General features: G+C 38.9%; 1 protein-coding gene across 1 annotated transcript in view; it reads right to left on the bottom strand.

Moving 5' to 3' along the window:
* Nucleotides 1-20,819, bottom strand: part of LOC124279323 — a 133,911-nt gene that overhangs the window by 91,681 nt on the left and 21,411 nt on the right. Inside the window, exons 14-17 of the mRNA XM_046715134.1 lie at nucleotides 17,023-17,166; nucleotides 1,355-1,560; nucleotides 488-618; nucleotides 148-320 (exon numbers count right to left, since the gene is read on the bottom strand). Of these exons, the coding sequence (XP_046571090.1) occupies nucleotides 148-320; nucleotides 488-618; nucleotides 1,355-1,560; nucleotides 17,023-17,166 (654 nt within the window). The remainder of the gene's footprint in view (nucleotides 1-147; nucleotides 321-487; nucleotides 619-1,354; nucleotides 1,561-17,022; nucleotides 17,167-20,819) is intronic.

Here is a 20,819-nt window from a genome sequence, read left to right as displayed (position 1 = left end):
GTAATGCTTTGCTGATACAAACTTATTTACAAGAGAGAATGTCGACAACGCAAGTCAGCCTATATTTGTGATCGTCCTTTTCAAATGCTGTTTGATAGCTAGAACCAGGAACCAACATACTATCATTATGCATTTTACACAACTTACGGAAAACTGCTGATATTTCATTTTGAAACAGGACACCGAAACTGGCCCCAATGTCACTGTTCCCTATCTCTTTTTTCCAATCCGCGCCAGGCAAAGCTAATCTAAACTGGAAGAGAACAGCATCTGACACACTTCTCCTCATTCTGGCAATTACTGGCCATGTGTAAGAGTGGCTGAAACAAAAAGGAAAATACCAGTTTCAGGAAATACCCTCAGATCATCAAGATTTAAGTATTTAAAACAGCTGTGGGAAAAAAAATGAACTGTTGTAATGGTTATTAACACATTATTAGTCTATTATAATATATTTCGCTGTACGTGTTTGTGGACTATCCTGTACCTCAGCATGATGTCCTCTTGTTCACGTGTTATGTTGTTTGCCCTTGGGTGCTTGAGGTACAGGTATCTGGCTGCTCGTCTAACACTCTGCTTGTCGTCTCCAAGAGCACTCTCAAGCAATGCTCCCGCACTCTGTTAAAATGTTATCAAAATTCTCAAGTCGTGTCGTGTTGAGTATAAATGATTGCAACTGAGCAGCTGTAGAGCATACTGTAACTGACTGAGAAGGATAACTGGAAATGTAAACAGCAATCATTTACTTTGAGTTTTATACTTATAAAGGCTTTGAGGTTATCTGTAGGAATTATTATTCATTATTACATTAGGTCATTTAAATTTGTTTAATAAATCTAATATTGACAGTGGCTCGATATTAGGGGTGGGTATTGCAAGGAATTTTCATATTGGGATAAATTGCGATGCGAAAGCATGTATGGCGTTATGTATTGCAATAAATTGCAAAAAGTTTCCTTTAACAAAAACATACGTATAATCGAGTTAATCCTTGATCTATAATCATGACAAAATAAAATGTAAATAATGTTTGGCACAAATAAAACAAGGAAAGGAACAATTTATAAAACGGAAATATCCGAAGATTTCCGAGTGTTACGAAGTTTTTCGAATGCATGTTAAAATACCGGTTTTCGATCAGCGTATCGTTTTCATGTCTGAACCGGTAAATACCGGTAAACCGGTTATATTGCGCAGCCCTACTGGATATATACATACCTATGCATGTTACATACAGATTACATGCTTATATATAATGATTGATAATGACATTTCTGACTATCACATGTAACAACTGGAAGGTTCCTTTGCATAAAAGAAACTTTAAGTTTGTTGTTCTTGGTTGCTCTTTTACCTGGTTACACCGATAGTGCCTTAGTGCCTCAACTGCTGCACGTCGCCAGTCGTGGTGACCGTGTCCAGGTGAAGTAAGGGAGATAATTCTGTTAAGTGATTGTGGATGACCAGCATTTCCAAGGCTGTGGAGCAGTATCTTCTTGGAGATAATGTAGTGACTATCCTTTTCAATACGGACTGACCTTTTGTGTCTGTAGTGAGGATCTACGAACATAGAGCATACACTTTGAAGTAACGATGTATATCTTTGGGCCAAGTATATCTCAGCTGAGTGTGTGAGTCGTCTACTCAGAGACGACCCTTTAGCATGAGGTAATGGTAAGCCGGGAACAATGCCCACCCAGACACATAAAACCCTCTTTGTACCACCCATGCCTTCATTGCATTAGTGCCCAACATGTTCGAACATGATGGTTTAAAACTGCAGCGTTATATACTGAACCGCAAAAGAAACGTCACCTTCAAAACAAGATGCAACATTGTGTCCTCACAAGGTGGTGTTTTTATTATGTTTATACCGTTTTGTTAACATCCTTTTCAATCCAAATTGACAGCTATTACCAACATCAGTGTGTATTCTGATACAAAAGCATATCGACGAAACGCACCTAAAAGGCAGGCGTGGTAAAAGGTTCTGAATAACATTCGTGAAAATGGAAATGCAGTGCATATAGCCACACACATACCAATGAAAGCGACTCAAAAAACGCCTGAAATAGTCTTGTTTTGACACAATCGCCATGTCACGACTTACGAGAGATCAGAGGACAATCTACCATCCGCAGGAGAGGTATCAGGTCACTAACAGCATCCAAGACAGTCCACGCAGATGACGACCTTAAGTAACACCACAACGTCAATTGACAGATTGTGCGCAACCATCGCTTCACCAGAGCGACGGAAACACCACGCCAGTCCCATTAGTGACAATGCAGTGCGTCGACGTTTGCGTGGAAGAAACCTCTGCTGTCACAGACCATATCGTGGTCCTGTCCTGACCGCTCGTCACCGCCAAAACAGACTGCAATGGGCAACTCAGCATCGAAATAGGAGTTATCCACAATAGAGAACTGTGCATTTTTCTGATGAGAGCAGATATTGTGTTTCGACAGCCGATGGCAGAGTGAGAGTATGGCCAAGGCGAGAGAAACGGTTTTCCAATGAGTGTATTGTTGAAAGAGAATCGTGGGGCGGTCCAAGCATCATGGTGTGAGGTGCAATTGGTCTGAACCACAGAGTTGGCACCGTGGTGTTCTAGAATCTCAGTCCAGGATGAGGAAATAGCGTGACAGCTGCTCGCTATATTGACCCAAGTCATAAGAACCCATGTTGTACCATGGACGTCACAGAAATCACATGGCGGAGCAACTTGGACAACATGGCATCCAAACCTTACAATGGCCAGCACCCAGTGTACATTTTAAGTCCAATAGAACGCCTTTGGGACGAGACTCAAAGAAGACTGAATGACCTCCAACCAAGGCCAACAACTGCGGCTGGACTCGATCGAGCATTGGCATAGCATGGATACACGGGCCTATCGCCTTCATCATCCGGATATTTTTTTTTATGTACAGGCGATGCAACGCCGTCATTGATATCCATGGAGGCCAGTAGTAAGACGAAGGCGGAAACGGACCACTTCCCCTCATGGTGACCCCTTCGAAACTCGCGTAAGGATTTGTTGCTCTCTGTATATAAATCACGCAAACATCACGGAGTTTTACCCCCTGTTACAATTTCAACATCTTCGTTTGGAGATGCCTCCCTAAGCAAGACTTCGATATATAGCGTAGAACGTGGTGGCATCGTTTCTAAGATACTGAACACAGTATCGAAGGTTGGAGCGTCGGTCGACTCGATAGCATATGACATGCCTTTCCCGATATGGTTCTCACAAGTACACTCGTTCTTTGCGATGGGACGTAAGCCCCGAGTAGAATCCCATTATTGATTACTTTCGTTACATAATGATCCTTATTCTCCGTAAACACATAGGTAGAAACGAGGGTGATATTGAGTACCCAGTCTATTTGGGGTGATATCATCATCCATTGGTAATCATCGGTAAGGATAAGATGGCAGAACGTGTTTTTTGAGAGACCGCTGGTCTCAACATCGTTTAAATCACCGAGACCACCATCTAATGCTGCATCCGTTTAATATTGTTGTTACGGACGAGATTGTATTGAATGTTGTATATGAGTCCCCGGTATCGACATCGTTTAGATCTCCAAGGTTACCACCACCACAGCAAAAATAACAAGGATTCCAGATTTTTGGAAACCTACATGAAACGGGACAATGTCAGAATCATGTAGGTGTTTGTTCACGGAAACTATGATTGTTGGTTTCGGGAAGTTTTCATTGATGGTCTCCATAAGTGAGAATTTGAATGAAACGATCGTAGAAAAATACATATGACTCCATATATATATAAGAAAACGGAAACATAATTGAAAGAATATGGATACTTAAGATTCTACTCAGTCTCCTTTACGTTTTGTTTGCTGAACTTACGGAAATTTATATGTTACTGAGAAACTGGTTTGGCTCCATTGGATTTCAGCTACCAATTGGGTTTCCGGTTGTTATATTTCTTTCTGGAAAGATACGATGCATATCACGATATGTTTACTTTAGTTAGTTTTTAATAGCAACACAAGTGACAGCGTAAATTTTGACATAACCGCCAAAAGCCAGTGAAAATTAACAATTTTAAGGCAAACGACACATATCGCGATACGGAAAAACGTATCGATATATTTATCGTTAGATAAAGTATCACGATTATCGATACCATGATATATCGTCAGTCTGTACCCGTCTGTATGTCTGGCTGTACGCCGTTGTCTATTGATATGTGTTTAGTGCGTGCGTGCGTGCCTGCATGTATGTATGAGAATAAGAAAGACCACCTGATCTGTTTCATATAACTCGAGTTAACCTTTGATGGTATACAATGTACATCATTACAGAGTCACTATGGTCATATGACAACATGGGGTATTCTTTCACTTCTTTTGAGTAGTAGATGTTTCTCTTTTTGTGTCGGAGGGTTGGGTAGCCTAGTGGTTAAAGCGTTCGCTCGTCACACCGAAGACCCAGGGTCGATTCCAAGCATGGGTGCAATGTGTGAGGCCCATGTCTGGTACCCCGAGTAGTAATGTTGCTGGACTATTGCTAAAGGGGGCGTAAAATCATACTCACTCACTCTGCGTGTGTCGAGTGTTTGAGACTGGATGTGTGTACCGGTCTGTACCTGTCTGTACGTGTATCTGTCAGTTTGTATGTCCCGATCTACGCCTCGTGTAGAGTTGTAAGACGAGCTATTTAAGTGCCACATGCTGCTGATACATACTGGTAGAAGTAGCTGGGAGTGGTTATGCACATAAAACATAACTGTACAAAAAAGGACAATGTGTCCGTGAATGTTAACGAAGAGAATTTAGTTTTTTGAAAGCAGCATACTAGTAATACAAGCCACAACACTGACTGACTGAGTTTGGTTTTACGCCGCTTTTAGCAATATTCCCGCAACATCACGGCGAGGGACACCGGAAATGGGCTTCATACGTTGTACCCATGTGGGGATTCGAACCCGGGTCTTCGGCGTGACGAGCCAACGCCTTAACCACTAGGCTACCCCACCGCCCCAAGCCACAACAAATTATACAGCAGACATAAAACAGTTTTAAGTTTAACTTCATTTGCCAGTGGTAACAACTGTCAGGATTAAAAGAAAATGAAGTCAATGTACGTCTAAATATGTTTGCCTTATAATCCTAGCATAATTAATTGAATATTATATTTTTATATGCCCTTTCGAACCCCATAAAGTAGTACACGATCTGTCTTCAGTGAATTTATAAAAGGACTGTAGTTTCTAGATATGTTATAGAATACTTAAAATTGTTGCAGATATAAACGAAAATTTGCTGTCAAGTAAACAATTAAATAGTGTGGACTTACTGGAACGAAAAAATCTATACAATGTTATTAAAGAACCTACTAGAATGACTAGAACCACTGCTACGCTAATAGACCCTGTGACAGTAAGTGAGGACATATCTATTCGAGACAGCGGTGTTGTTGAATTGGATAAGAAAGTTAGTGATCATAGAGGAACTTAGATTTCGTTAGACATAAATGTCAACACCAAAATGTGTTTTACTAGACAAGTATGGTGTTACAAAACTGGTAATTACGATAAACTCAACATTCATATCGAAAATACCGATTGGTTTGATATGTTTAACAACTGTGAATGTGTTGATGATGCATGTAAAGTCTTCCACGATGTTTTCATAGGATATGTTAGTTCATGTGTATATTCTAAAACTGTAACGATTCGTCCTAGTTCGATACTGAGTTGAGACGGGAATGCAGAAAACAGGATAGAATGAGAAAGAAAGCAAAAAGAACTGATAGTGAAAGAGATATTCAATTGTATAAGAAAGAGACAAATAAAGTTAACAATATGAAATACCATGCAAAAGAGTATTTTTATTCCAATCTTGATGATTTTATCACTGAATTACACTTTAACAATAAACCCTCCTACTGGAAAATGCTGCGATATGTTATAAAACATTCAGGTACAGCAACTTGCATTCCCCCTCTCAAACAATATCCTAATGATGATGACCCGTCGCTTTTCTCAGATATTGATAAAGCTGAATTTTTAAATAACCACCTTGCCTCGATCTCCTGTGTAAATGACGAGAATATGGCTCCTCCTCCATTTGATAGACGTACAAAATCCACTTTAGAATTTATAACAGTGACTAAACAGGAAATTACAGATATAATTAAATGTTTGCCACTGAATAAAGCTGCGGGTCCCGACAGAATAAGTCATAAGCTTTTAAAAGAAACTGTTCATTCAATAAGTGCGCCATTATGTTTGCTTTTTGAATTGCCATTACGAAAAGGTGTGTATCCATCAGAATGGAAATTAGAACATGTAATGCCTGAATTCAAGAAAGGTGACAAAACTAAAGCATCAAACTACAGACCGATATCCCTTATAAGTTGTGTCGGTAAACTGTTTAAGAGAGCTGTATTTAAGCATATATCTAACTATTTCAACGAGAACAAGTTATTGTACAAATACCAAGCTGGTTTTTCAAGCTGGGAGTTCACCTGTCCATCAATTAATTGAAATATATCATCAAATATGCCAAGCTCTAGATGATAAGGACCAATATTGTATGGTCTTTTGTGATGTTTCGAAGGCTTTTGATTGTGTTTGGCACGGAGGGCTTATACATAAATTGGAAATGTATGGTATTAAAGGTAGATTGTTAGAGTGGTTATGTAATTACATATGTAATCGCTATCAAAAGGTCTTTATAAATGGAGCCCTGTCTAAACCAAGGCTACTCCAAGCTGGAGTCCCACAAGGATCAGTGTTGGGTCCGTTTTTATTCATTGTTTATGTAAATGATATTGCTGACGACTTAGATTGCATAACGCGACTATTTGCAAATGACAAATCATTAGACAAGGCTTCTGGAAATCGTAACAGAATAGAAACCTCATTAAACATAAATCTCAGGTTAAACGACTAAGCAAACAAGTGGTTGATATCATACAACTCAGATAAGACAGAATCAGTACTTTTCTCACTTAAAGATGGTATTTGCTCGATTAACGTACTATTTGACGATAAGATTGTTAAAACGGTAGAAGATCATAAACATTTGGGGATAATACTTTCATCGAACGGCATATGGTCCTCCCATGTATTTAATATGGTTTCCAAAACCTCTAAAATGATTTACTCCATGAGAAAACTTAAATATATTCTTAACAGAAAAACACTTCTAAAGATTTACACACTTTTTATTAGACCACACTTTGAGTACGCATGCGAAGTCTGGGATGGCTGTGGAAAAGAACTAAGTTTAAATTGGAAAGGCTCCAGATGGAAGCTGCAAGAATTATTACATGACTTCCCAGATATTCTTCTTTTAATTCACTATATTATGAAACAGGCATGGAAGCACTATCAGAGCGTAGAAGAATAAGAAAATTGTCTTTGTTCTACAATATTCAAAACAACAAAAGTCCAATCTACCTAAAAAAAATAATTCCTCAGAACGTGGGCTCCAGGAATCAATATAATCTAAGAAATTCAGGCAATATCTGCTTGCCAAGAACAAGAATAAAACATTCTCATGAGTCGTTCTTCCCACCAACTATAAGACTGTGGAACAATCTACCTACAGATGTAAGAAATTGTACTTCACTATCAAAGTTTAAATCCAGCATAAAAACATCATATAACTCAGCTCAACTGTACTTTTCTTACGGTATTAGAAAATTTAACATAATGCATACTCAACTATGTTATGAAGCTAGTAGATTAAGTTACGATCTGTACAGAGTAGGGCTAATCACTGATCCATCCTGCGCATGTGGAAACCCATGCGAAAATGCTCATAATTATTTCTTAGAATGTTCTTTACACAATCAACATAGAAAGATCATGCTTAAAGCTATTCAAGATGTATGTGGTAGAAATTCTGTGATTACAATATCTGTTATTTTAAACGGCATTGCAGATCTGACAAATCATAAAAATGAAATTATATTAAAAAATGTACATCAATATATATGCAAATCTAAACGATTCCAGTAGTCTTCTCTCTATACACCTTTTGTATTATAGCATTTCCCCCTGTTAACTTTCAGTGTTTCTCTGTCTCTGTTTCTAATAATTGCTTGTGATGTAATTAGTTATTGTACATATCTTCGGAGAGGGGTTTTATAAGTTGAAAGAACTTGTCCCCGATCCTTTTCACATTGTAAATAAAATATGTTTAAACTAAACTAAACTTAAAATATAAGTGATCGCACACCGCGTTCATCCAACTCGGACACTCTGTTACGGCTATCTCTGTGCTCTTCTATACTGATTACTGTGTACTTGCTGTTGTCTGCATTTGTCTTGATCAATGTTAATATGATTTCTGAAAATGTAAACTTTGATCGATTTATCTCAAGCGAACATGACTGTTTTGATCAATGACGTCACACTTCATTACAGTTAACGTGTTCACTGGTGCATATCGGCATTTGGACATAAACGTCTCATTGTTTGAGTATGATAGTTCTGTTAATGCTATCCCAATACAATTGTGCTCTCAAACGATGTTGAGACTATTCCAGGGCCTGGAGTGACTATGAGAGACTTGAATGCTGTGAAATCTGAAATAAAAGCTGATATTCTCTCCGAAATTAGAGAATTAAGACAAAGTATGGTTGCAGAGGCCTGCCATTAAAACTAAACTGCTACGTGTACGTTTCTCGGAACATCTATAACGGATATACGCAAGGACAGAGATCATCAGTGACGAGCTGGCTACTATGTACAGCGACATCGACGCGCTTACCCAGAAAGCTGACGATATTGATTCTCATATTGTGAAACAAGATGCCGCTATCAATAAGCTCGAAGCTTTCAGCCACCGGGATAATATTACGTTTTATGGACGTGCAGAATCAAAAGACGAATTATGTGAAAAACGTAAGGATGCAGTGGTTTCAGTGCCTAACAATTTGACATAAAATAGGCACTGGATGAGATCAGACATTATACATGCGCATCGAATCGGCAAAAAGCAAACAAATCCGGAGAGGCCTTGCCCCTCGGTTCTCTCTGACAGATAAATTGGTCGTCTTGGCAATTTTCGTATATGGGAATTCATGAGATCGACGTCCGGATTTGATTTCGGTTGCAGTATCCCTTTATTATCTAATTCAAACAATTTTCATTTCCTCTGTGGTGTCATAATAATCATTCACAGTTATCTTTAACGCTTTCACCCATGAATGAAGTGTCACCTGTATCATCGATCAATTGGGCTTCATCGTTAGGACCTGGGAAGTCGTCCATTTGGATATCGTCACCATCCATCATTGTTTATATTGAACATATTAAACATACTTTCAATATAAACGATGTTGTCGCAATAAGGACACAACTTAAACTTTTCCTAAGATTGAGGGATCCCTTGGGGGCCAAAGGCAATCCGTGACGATCACGATTAATTCGAGCACTTTCGATGAAAACCAAACACGGTTGGTTCACTTCCCTAATCTAGGCATGCACAACGTCATTGTCCCTGGTGCCTGGTACTTGAAGAAAACAACGATAAAAATAAGCGATAAAGAGGTGCTGAGCGTTGATAATTGCAATGTGTTTTAGTTACATAGACCTCTGGTGAACCACGAACGATAGGGAACATATGAAATATCAAGAACTGGAAAAAAAATCCACATTTACAACCTTGTAAATGTCTTGTAATGATGGGGTTTACCAGACATCCACAATTTTGTAAAGATGGGATTTACAAGACATTTACAATTTTTTAAATATGAGACAAAAATTTACAATTTTGGAAATGTCCACAATGCAGAGATAATAGGTGGGTGATGGTAAATGATTGTTCTTTGTACGTCCCGAGACGTTAATTGATGAGTGAGTCACGTCAGTTAAGATTCACCAATTAACAGCCTCTGGAAGTAAGTTATTTAAATCTGCTGAGCCGTACGTTGGTTCGATATGTCCCGATGTGATCATCGCTCTAATACACCTGAGAGATTCTTCAACACGGTGGTATGCACAGGCGGTGATTGTTGTATTGTATTGAACTAGGTTGATTGTATATTGTTTTGTGTTGAGCAGTCAGCTTGTATGGTATGTGTGAATGAGGAACCTCGCGTATTATGATATTGAAATCCAACTGAACTTAACATTATTCCATGTTCAATATCACAATGTTGCTGAAATGGTAGTATACAGAAGTATCACATTTTTGATAATCCCTTCTTTTATGCAGATAATGTTAAAAAATGAACGAATAATGTCATGCTTCTCTCAGAGTGAGGGAAGATAATCTATATAGTGCTTCTAATCAAATTTTTATTCGTCTATATTGATGGGAACACTAGAAGAATATGGGGATTCAAAAACAAATTTTATTGAAACATACTACGTACGTGATAAGAACTCCCTGTTTATTGCAGAGAGTGGCATCATGATGTACATTGTTCAGGATAAACAAGCTGATTGAATGCTGATTGATTCCACCACTTGGACAATGGAGTGGATTTTGACTTTGTCATACTGAAGTTCTTTTACAGATAGAATCTGTCTATCAGCCTGTTTACACTTTGTTGATCTTACTCTCCTGCTGGCCACATACAACGGTGTGCTACGTGCTAAATTACCTGACTGTTCTAACTACCGCCCTGTCGCACTCACATCTTGTTAATCGAAAGTCTTTGAGAAATGTGTATTTAAATATTTATTCAATTTCTTAAGAGATAACGACTTAATGACAAATTTACAATCAGGATTCATGCCAGGAGACTCCACAACAAATCAATTAACCTTTTTGTACAACTTTATAGCCAAAGCTTTTGTCGAAGGAAAAGAGGTAAGAGCAGTCTTCTTCGACATAAGTAAAGCCTTTGATAAGGTCTTGCATAGTGGAATTATTTATAAACTGAAAACCTATGGTATCCAAGCCGAACTATTACAATGGTTTGAAAGTTATTTAGAAAAGAGAGTACAACTGGTCGCAATTAACGGCTATAAATCTGACAAGAAAACTGTACTAGCTGGAGTACCTCAGGGCTCTGTCCTTGGACCACTTCTTTTTCTGATATACATCAATGATATTGTATGTGATGTTGACAGTAACATTCGTCTCTTTGCGGATGTCACCTCATTATATGTTATCATAGACGATCCATCAGTTGCTGCTACCTGTCTTAACAAAAATCTAGACAGAATTTCACAATGGGCCCGTAAGTGGCAGGTTACATTTCATCCAAATAAAACCGAAACTACTCAGTTCTCACGTAAAAACGAAACCGTCTCTAAAACCGAACCTATTCATGGACGGAACAATCATAAAAGAAGTCAAAATTCATAAATATTAAGGATTAACAGTCCAAAGCGATTGTACGTGGAATTATCACACTAGTGATAATGTACGTAAAGTTCGCCCTATGATCAGTTGTCTGAGGAGTTTTAAATACCGATTATCGAGTAAAACGTTGGATATTATGTATAAATCCTATATTTTGCCAATATTTGACTATTGTTCGCACATTTGGGATAACTGTACTTCTGAGCAATCCCGTACGTTAGAAAATTTACATCTTGATGCTCTGAGAAGTATATGTGGTGCCGTTCGTGGCACAAGTCATAACAAACTGTATAATGAAACCAAATCTCAGTCCATGCAAGATAGAAGGAATTGCCAGAAGTTAACTTTTTTCTATAAGATGTACAACAACCAATTGCCAAAATATCTTTGTGACCTGATCCCAAACTCCGTCTCCGGAACTACAAACTACAGCTTGAGGAATAACTCTGAAATACAAGAAATTTACAGTCGCACTGCCTCTTATGCTAAATCCTTTTTACCTGCCACAATAAATTTATGGAATGCCCTACCAAATTCCAAAGCGTCATGTAATCTCACAGAATTTAAAAACCTAATTACAAAACCTGAAAATAAGATTTACTTTGACCTTAATTATGGCACTCGTTTTTTGCCAAATCGTTCACTGCCGCCTCAGGCTCGGATGTAACGACCTAAACGCCGATAAGTATAACAGACATTTAATAGACAGCCCTTATTGTTCTTGTGGACATCAGAGTGAAAACGCCCTACACTATTTCCTTGCAGTAACTATACTCAGTAACTATACTCGGATATGACTTAATATGTATTTTTACACTACCGGTTATAACCTGGATACCATTCTTAAGGGAAACAAAGAACTTACTCCCTGTGTAAACCAGAAAATAGTTGAATCCGTCCACGATTATATAACCAAGACACAACGCTTTAAATTTTCTCAACAACCTTCTCAGGATTGATTTATATTTCTACAATGGCTTGTGAGACACACACAACTGTAACTCTCTAACTTATGACTACTTAGAGAATAGTTGTATTTCATGTAATTTTAAAAATATTATATTTATGCAATGGTCAGTATCGATGACGTCAAACCCTCCATTTTCATGTTGTATTATATGTTGCATGGGAGCGGTGTTAATATAAGCAGTAATGCTTGTTCACCAATCCCAATTCATCTTCATGAATAAAAATCAAATTACCTGTTGTTGTTGTTGTTGTTGTTGTTAATCTGCTGCTTGTCACTAAGCATGTATACTTCTATTTACTCGGTTGTAGTAACTTTTATCGGTTCTTACCCAAACTGCTGACAACTAGGATTAGGTACACCATAATGTATGTCTACAGTGCTTCCTTTGCCATGATGGTTGGTGAAACTTTAGTAAATGCCCTCGCATTTTTGGGTAGCAATTATCTTTTTTCTACATTACGATCATCGATTGCTAACACCGTCGTACTGCACACCTTCCCACACACAGGGACTCGATCCGAGCACCACTGTGTTAGCTGGATTGCTAGCCTGACGCTTTAGACAGCTCGCCCACCATGCTCTCCTTTCAGGAAACATTGGCAAGATAGACTCACAGGGGTTCTCGGTGGGTTATGGGTAGTATTCGGTACTATCTATTCAGTTATAGTGAACTATAGGCCATCGTTGACCAAAAAAATAAAAGCGATGATTGTATGAGGGTATCAATTCAATTTGCTTTATTTCAAATAAATTCTCATTCGGATAGGCTTTCGAGCTATCCCACGGATGAGGCCGATGGCCTCAACTTTCCAAGTATAGATGAGCACACACCCATCTCCCAAATCCCTAAAGTTGAAAACCAAAATATTTAGGCATCAGCCTCTTCGGATTTATCTTCAAAGTTATCGTGCGCAGAGTAAGCTCCGTTACGGAAAAAGACGTGTGCAGGGTTAATTTATTCTGGTCGAAAAGGATGATAAATTTCACTACACCTGGATTAAAGGTATAGGCAGACTGTTATACGACCAATCAACGATTAGAGCAAAGAAACACTTCTGCGAACGATGTATGGTAGTCTGTCTCACAGTCCCTGAACCATATTATTTTCCCTAATGCTTAGCCCTCCCTGCAAGGCTAAAGCCCTAAATGAAGCAAGTCTGGTCTTCTGAATCTCTGGTCTCACTTGGGCTCCTTTTCAATTTAAATGGGTTTATTTGCTACTATCACAATTATATGTATTCAGAGACTAAACGTTAGTCTATCTGTATGGTCACAGTTGAGCAGATCTTTTAGGAGCGCACAAAGAGGAGTGCCGAGGTGGGGGACAGACCGCTATCAGGATCGACATGCTTAAAGAAGATTTTAAAATTGATCAACCGTAACAAACAAATAACTGTGCCCTATGTCATTTACTCTGATTTTGAGGCCCTCATCAAACAAATCACACACGTCACGCCTGCCAAGTATGAATGAAGTTTCGCGTCCAAACTGCAAGAACACCAAGGTTGCGGGTTTGGTTAAGTGGTCATCTGATACGATGGGAAAACGAATTCCCCCGTGATCTATAGAGGCCACAAGTTCTCACAACACAGCTACAAAGAGAAAACAATCAGGGAAACTTTATCAAACATTATGCCCACGCGCATGACGAATGATGACTTGTGAGCTCATCGTAAAGCTAAGAGGTGTCACGTGTGTAACCAACCCGTGAACGGTCACAGGTCATTACAGAGGCACTGCCCACAAAGCGTGTAACTTGCAGCTAAGAACAGATCCCTAAAACATCCCCATCCCTGTGGTGTTTCAATATCTTTGCGGCTATGATGCACACCTCATCATGCTGGTCATCTCGAAATTCGATAGTCACTTAACATGCATCCCCAATCATGTGGAAAAATACATCTCATTATCGTTTGATGGTCTGAAATTCATAGACAGTGCCCAGTTTCTGCTATCATCGCTCATCAGTTTAGTGAACGCGAACAGCCCGGATGCCTTCACCATAAATGAATACACTGACATGTCAACTCGACCTTTGTTGCTAAGCAAGGGTGTCTATCCCTACGGATAGATGGGCGATTGGTCTAGATTCACAGAAACGCAATTAACTCCCATTGACGCCTTTTATAGTCGCTTAACCGAATCGGAAATAACCGAAGACGGTTACACCCATGCCGGATAAACTGGGCAGCAAGGATTTCGGTGATTATCACGATCTCTACTTGAAAACGACCATACTACTGCTCGTTGATGTGTTCGAAATCTTCAGAAAGACTTGTTTGAAACAGTATGGTCTAGACTCAGCGTGGTATTTCTCCAGCGCGGTTCTATCTTTGGACGACTTGTTAAAAAAGACAGACGCGGAATTGTAACTTTTGATGAATTACAATATGCACCTGTTTATTGAGTGAGGATTACGCGTTGGTATGTCAATGACCAATAAGCGATATGCTAAAGTTAACAATAAATACATCAAAGGCTATGACTCGAGTAAACCAGCCAACCATATACCATTTGTACGTCTGGGCCATGCAACCCGCTTTGTGCACTGACGGGTTTGAATGGAGTACCTCCGATGTTCATGTGAATAGCATTCCAACAGATTTGAACAAAGGTTACATACTCAAAGTGGACGTTGAATATCCAGTAGAATTACAGCTATCCCTTAACAGTTACCTCTCACTCCCGAAAGATTGAGGGTGAACAAAGATTGGATGTCTGAATATCAACGAAACGTGTTGGGAAATAAGAAACTGACCAACGTGGAAAAACTCGTACCAAACTTGATGGACAAAATGAAATACATCGTTCACTATAGAAATCTGCCACTTACTTGACTTTTGGTATGAAACTTAAAAACTACGTAGAGTTCTTAAAATATGTTATATGTTGGGATTACACCTTCTTTGTAAAGTACAGATTCTAGTACTTTTTGTTGGGTTGAGTCCCATCCGGGATTCGAACCCACACCCTCAGAGTCAGGTACCTAATTGCCAGCACACAAAGAAAGTGTAATCCCAAATATTACATAAATATACATTTGACCACTTTCTAAATGAAATTGTGTCATTTCTTAGAGTTCTTAAGTTCGATCAAAGTCCTTCGATGGGTCCTTACATTAGATTGAACACTGATCTGAGAAAAATCAGTGATTTTTAAAAAAAATCTTTACACTCATGAATAACAGCGCCTTCGGCAAAACGATGGAATATTTAAACTTAGGAAAGTACATAGAGAGCCTTTAACATAAGAAAGATATTCGATAATGATTTGGTGGCATTGCACATGAACAAGAGTTGCATCAAATTCAACCGGCCAGTCTCCGTGGACATGAGTATTCTCAACTTATCCAAGCACTTGAAGTACGACCCAAACTCAAGAAGCAAACTGGCGATGGATGCGAGGTATTATATACCGACATCAATTCGTTGTCATTGGGTATTCAAACTGAGGACATGTACGAGGACATGGCGAAAACCAAACACCTGTATAATACGAACGATTGTGTGTCACATCAACACAAGTTCCTGGCAGAGGAGGGATATTTGTGACCCAACATTTGCTTGTATTAGTCAAATTGATGTAACACGTGTTCTGATTGAACAGAAAGAAGGGAGATAATTCGGGTTGCGATTTTCTGCCGCTAGGGGATTTTACGAGAACCGGGAAATGTGACCGTATCAGAACAGAGGTTCGTAGGAAGAAATGACAAGTAACCTCTCTGGGAAGAGAATGTGGTGAGATAAGAAAGGCTAAAGGTGTGAAAATATATGTTGTGAAAAATCAAAATCAAACACAACCAATCCAAACAGGTCCTGTTCAAGAAACGAACGTTCAAACACGAAATGAATGCACTGAGGAGTGACAAGCACAGGATATACGGGATAAGGTTAACTAAAACACCATTGTCGCCTATGGATACGAAAAGATTCATGGATTGCCAATAATGGCATATCAAAGAAGACGAACTCTATTCGTGCGAGAGGAATTAATCATCATAACCCACCCTAAGTACTATACGTTTGAACCCTAACATATGTATATTATGTGGAGATTGATCGAGATACGACCCTGTACAATAGTCTAGGTCATGTGGGTACTGAACGGTTAGAACAACTCGTGGATGCTTTAGTTGAGTATAGCCTCAAGGCAAGCGAACGCCTTTCCCCATACGGAACCTACTCCTTAGCCAACTTCGATCGGTTTATGTTAGACCCTAGCAATCGTGAGTTCGTTGTACTATTACGGTTCCACTGGGAGCCGAATTGGACAGAAATCACAAAATGAGGGAAAGTGGTCCCGTTACCCCATCGTCTAACTACTAGGCCACACACTATACTAACTTTGAGGTATCCTCATGGAGCCATTTTGGTGATTTTGTGCATGTGAATTCTAAATGTGATTCAGGAAAATGTATTAACAATATTTGTCAAGCTTGAACTCAGTGCTCCGTTTTGATTGTAAATTAGAGAGAATAATAGTGTGTGCTTTAAGAAGCCTCTATCGGTGTGGCGTTTCTTTTGCGGTTCCGTATATCTCTCTGATTTGCAGTTGAACTTTATGACATGTTCGCGTTCACTAAGTGATTCAACAATCAACTAAATTATCCAAATGACCTGTGTTCTAGCCCCAAAAGACAAAAAATACAGATGCATCTAAAATATCTTAAGTATCAGTATTTTGAAACATATTGATTGTTTGGGCATGCATTACAGTGTATATTTCACAGAACAACAATGAGATCTTTACGCATTTCGTGTTTAGTGATCCAGGTCTCAATCTTCTCAACCAGTCTGACAGCATCTGAAGAATTTGAGTAGAGGTGGAGGTTCCTGGCAAGAGATCCCACAGCCAAACACGCCCGAGTTTGTACCACTGTCAGGTTTATTGAACCTGTCAAACATACAAGATTTGACATATAAAAGCCCGATACATACTAGTAAATATGCTTTCCGTGGAAAGTGAATGTTAATTTTTCGAACCACTGATAGTGTTGCATATAGATTCAGAAAAAGCATGGATCCATGTTTTCTGATGATTATAAGTGCCATTCTCGTGTAACTGAACATTGGTACCCATAATCGAGCTGCAACACCAATGTGAGAAGGACATATTTTTATAAATCTACAACACAGGCATGTAGCATATCGAAATGTACCTTGCGATGGGTGATTTACAACTACCATGTATGAATCCCAATCGTACATGTATGCATAATAATTACTATGATCATAACTGCCTCTGCCAAAACCGAAGTTTTGTATTCAGCCCTGTCTGCGTGTGTATATTGATATGTTAGCAACTTTACTCAAAAACTACTAAATGGATTTCCATCAAACTTACTGGATCTCTTGAGTATGTCCCCAGGGCAAATACATTAGATGTTGAAGAAAGTACACTCTTCAAAAAAAAAAAGAAAACGCAAAGCAAAATATCATTGAAAAAATTGGTCTTATTCATTTATATGTACATCAACGAAAGTAAACGGTACAACATTGAAGTTATGTAGAGCAATACATTGGTATATCGTGCACATTTCACAAGCATGACAGTCAACATAGTCATTACTGCTGTCAACGAGGTGGCGTTGACATTACTATCTTGTATGACCACCTCTTAATGCCAGAACTGCACGACACCTCCTTGACACAGGTTAAATCATTTGTTAGATGTTTCGTTATGGAATCCTTATACATTCCTCCTGCAGCATGTTGAACAACTGTTAAAGGGTCAATGGCACATTAACACTTTGACGTACATGTTTATCGATTTGATCCCACAGATAATCAATTGTTTTCAGATCTGGGGATCTGGAAGGTCAGGGGAGGACATTGGTGTTGTTATTGACCAGATAGTCCACTGTAGCACGTGCTGTGTGAGGTCTGTCGTTGTCTTGTTGGTACAGCTCCCTCTGGCGGTCGACAAGGCAATGCATGTGATGACAGAGAATCTGTCGATATATCAAGCGACCGTTAGATTGCCTTGGACGAGCACCAATTCCGATCTGCAGGTGTATGAGATGGCACACCATGACGCCATCTTCACCAAATTTGTCCACTTGCCTAATGCAGTTGGGTGCAAAACGTTCATTGAGTGGTCTGTTGGCACTTTTGTCTTCCGTCGCTTTCGCTTGAGGGGATACCGCGATTCATATGTGCCTCCAGTTTCCAAGGTTTCATGGCTGCACCGCGTTGCACCACCTGACACGCGGACGTTGATGTAATCGTATCAGAGAGGGGGCAACTTTTGGACGTCTGGCACGCATACCTGCCTCTCGGAGACGGTTCTTGTGCTGTGTCCCGGGTGGAACGATGGAGTCACAAAGGTGGGTTACCCGGATGTAGCGTTCTTGGGCTGGTGTGGTGACTCGCGGTCTTCCTGGACTTGGATGGTCATTTGTCGAAATGGAATGCACAAAACGATCCCACAAACGCTGAAGGTCCTCGCCACGACATTTCGAAATGTTGAGACGTCGCATTTTCTCATCCAGGATTTGCAAGGGTCTTGAATGACTTTGCGATATGCATTTGGGTCTTTTATAGTTATAGGTTGTAATCATGTTTTGCACGGGGAAAGCAATAATTGCGGCTCTTGGTTGTCTTCCATAACAGTCAAGCTCATCATGACAATCATGATCGATAAAACCATTCAAGATCGTTTATGGTTGCATTCGCTCACGCATGTTCTTCTAAACCATACCAACAACAATATTCAACCCTCAAAACATGCCTAATTTGACATAGGCGTACAAACTTTCTATCATTATTTTCAACTTTTATGTTGCGTTTCATTTTATGAAGAGTGTATGTTAAAGTACATGTACACAGAGGTACTTTGAAAATAATCGCAGTGTTAAGTAAATGGGGAATGTGAATAATATCTTAAGTTATTGATGGATTTGAATGAATCTTGGTGGTTACAAGGGCTATCGGTACGGTTTGGTGAAAGTACATTAAAGTACAAGTACACAGTAGTACTTTAAAAATGTAATAGTGAATGGAGATTGCCGTGCAAGGCGTAGGCATGATCTGTAATGAGGGTCTCTCTTGATGCCTATGTTTGTATGACAAATAATTTCGAAGCTTTTATTTCAACAGCATATTTTCTCTTTGCAGGTTAATAACGGATTGATTGACAATGCAAGTTACTTAACAATGCTAAATCCTTCTGAAAGTTAAAATAAATATACTAGTACACATTATAGATTGCACTTGTAAACCCCACTTGTAATATGTAGTTATCTGTTCACTACGATATAATTTGTCAGTCCTGTGTTAATAATTTCACTTTATATTGACTGTAGATTTGGCGTTATGTCATTTATCATTTAAGTATCCAGACCCGAGTGTCAGTGTGTCAATTCTGACTGTATTGGTAGGCCTGATTGGACAGTTGTACATGACTATGTGATAGTCACATTAACCTTACCTGGGTACTATCATTACTACATAAGTGTGTCATGGTAGTATATATTATGAAATGGTAGAATACATTAATTGAATAAATGGTTTCCATGAATATGGACCAATACTTATGTCACCGACAGCCTTCTACTTCCCTTTTATTTCACCAGAGGGCTGCTTCTCCACTGGCTAAATGTAGAGAGTTGTACGTGCCACCCGTAATCGGCTACCCGCCAAATCTCGTGCGTTTCATGCCTGTGACGTGTGACACTTTCATGTCACCATCCGACCATGTCGGATACACCCAACATCTTTCTCATGTTGTAATGTTCGTATTTCACAGGTAAACACCCTCTCTACATATATTCTTTCTACATCTATATCATTGCTAGTATATATATATATATATTATTATCATCAACATAGTAATAACATATATCTTAAGTTAGTAATTAATCGCGACCGCGTAATGTAAATTTTCTCTCGCGTGGATCACTTACTAACTTAAAGCACTAGCATTGCACGTAATGATCAATCATTATGATTTTATATCTACAGTATTTTATATCTACAGTATACCAAATCATCAATTTTATATAATTTTGACTGATCGCTAATGCGTGACGTCACATCAATTGTAAATATCCCGGACAAAACGCTTATGCGTGACGTCATATATATTTTATCAATTATACAATTATAGCATAACTATTATATACCAATCTTATATCTATAATTGTATTGTTTATTGCCGATGTATTCATATAACAAGACTTTCATCTCACCATCCGACCATATCGGATACACACAACATCTTTCTCATGTTGTAATGTTCGTATTTCACAGGCAATAAACTGGTTCATATCGTAAGCGACGTTCCCCGTCTCATCAATTATTGTCCTTGGGACATCTCAAGACCAGAACCCGCGACACTTATAATGTCGGTGTCCCGTGAAGGAAAGTCAATATTTGATTTATTTATATGATCATGTCATATTGTATGCCACCAAACTGAAATTAGAAGCACATTCTATGGCTATTTCTATATTATGCATCATAAGCTACCTTTTGGTATGCTATATGACGATGTTGTGATAAGTTAATGGAAATATTTTTGTCTCAAAATGGTGTCGCAAGCAATTT

Source organism: Haliotis rubra, unplaced genomic scaffold (genome assembly GCF_003918875.1).
Source record: "Haliotis rubra isolate DU_JTF1 unplaced genomic scaffold, ASM391887v1 Scf25, whole genome shotgun sequence".
NCBI classification, from domain to species: Eukaryota; Metazoa; Mollusca; class Gastropoda; order Lepetellida; family Haliotidae; genus Haliotis; species Haliotis rubra.
The sequence above is the reverse complement of the archived record's forward strand: the minus strand, read 5'-3'. Positions and strand labels throughout refer to the sequence as shown.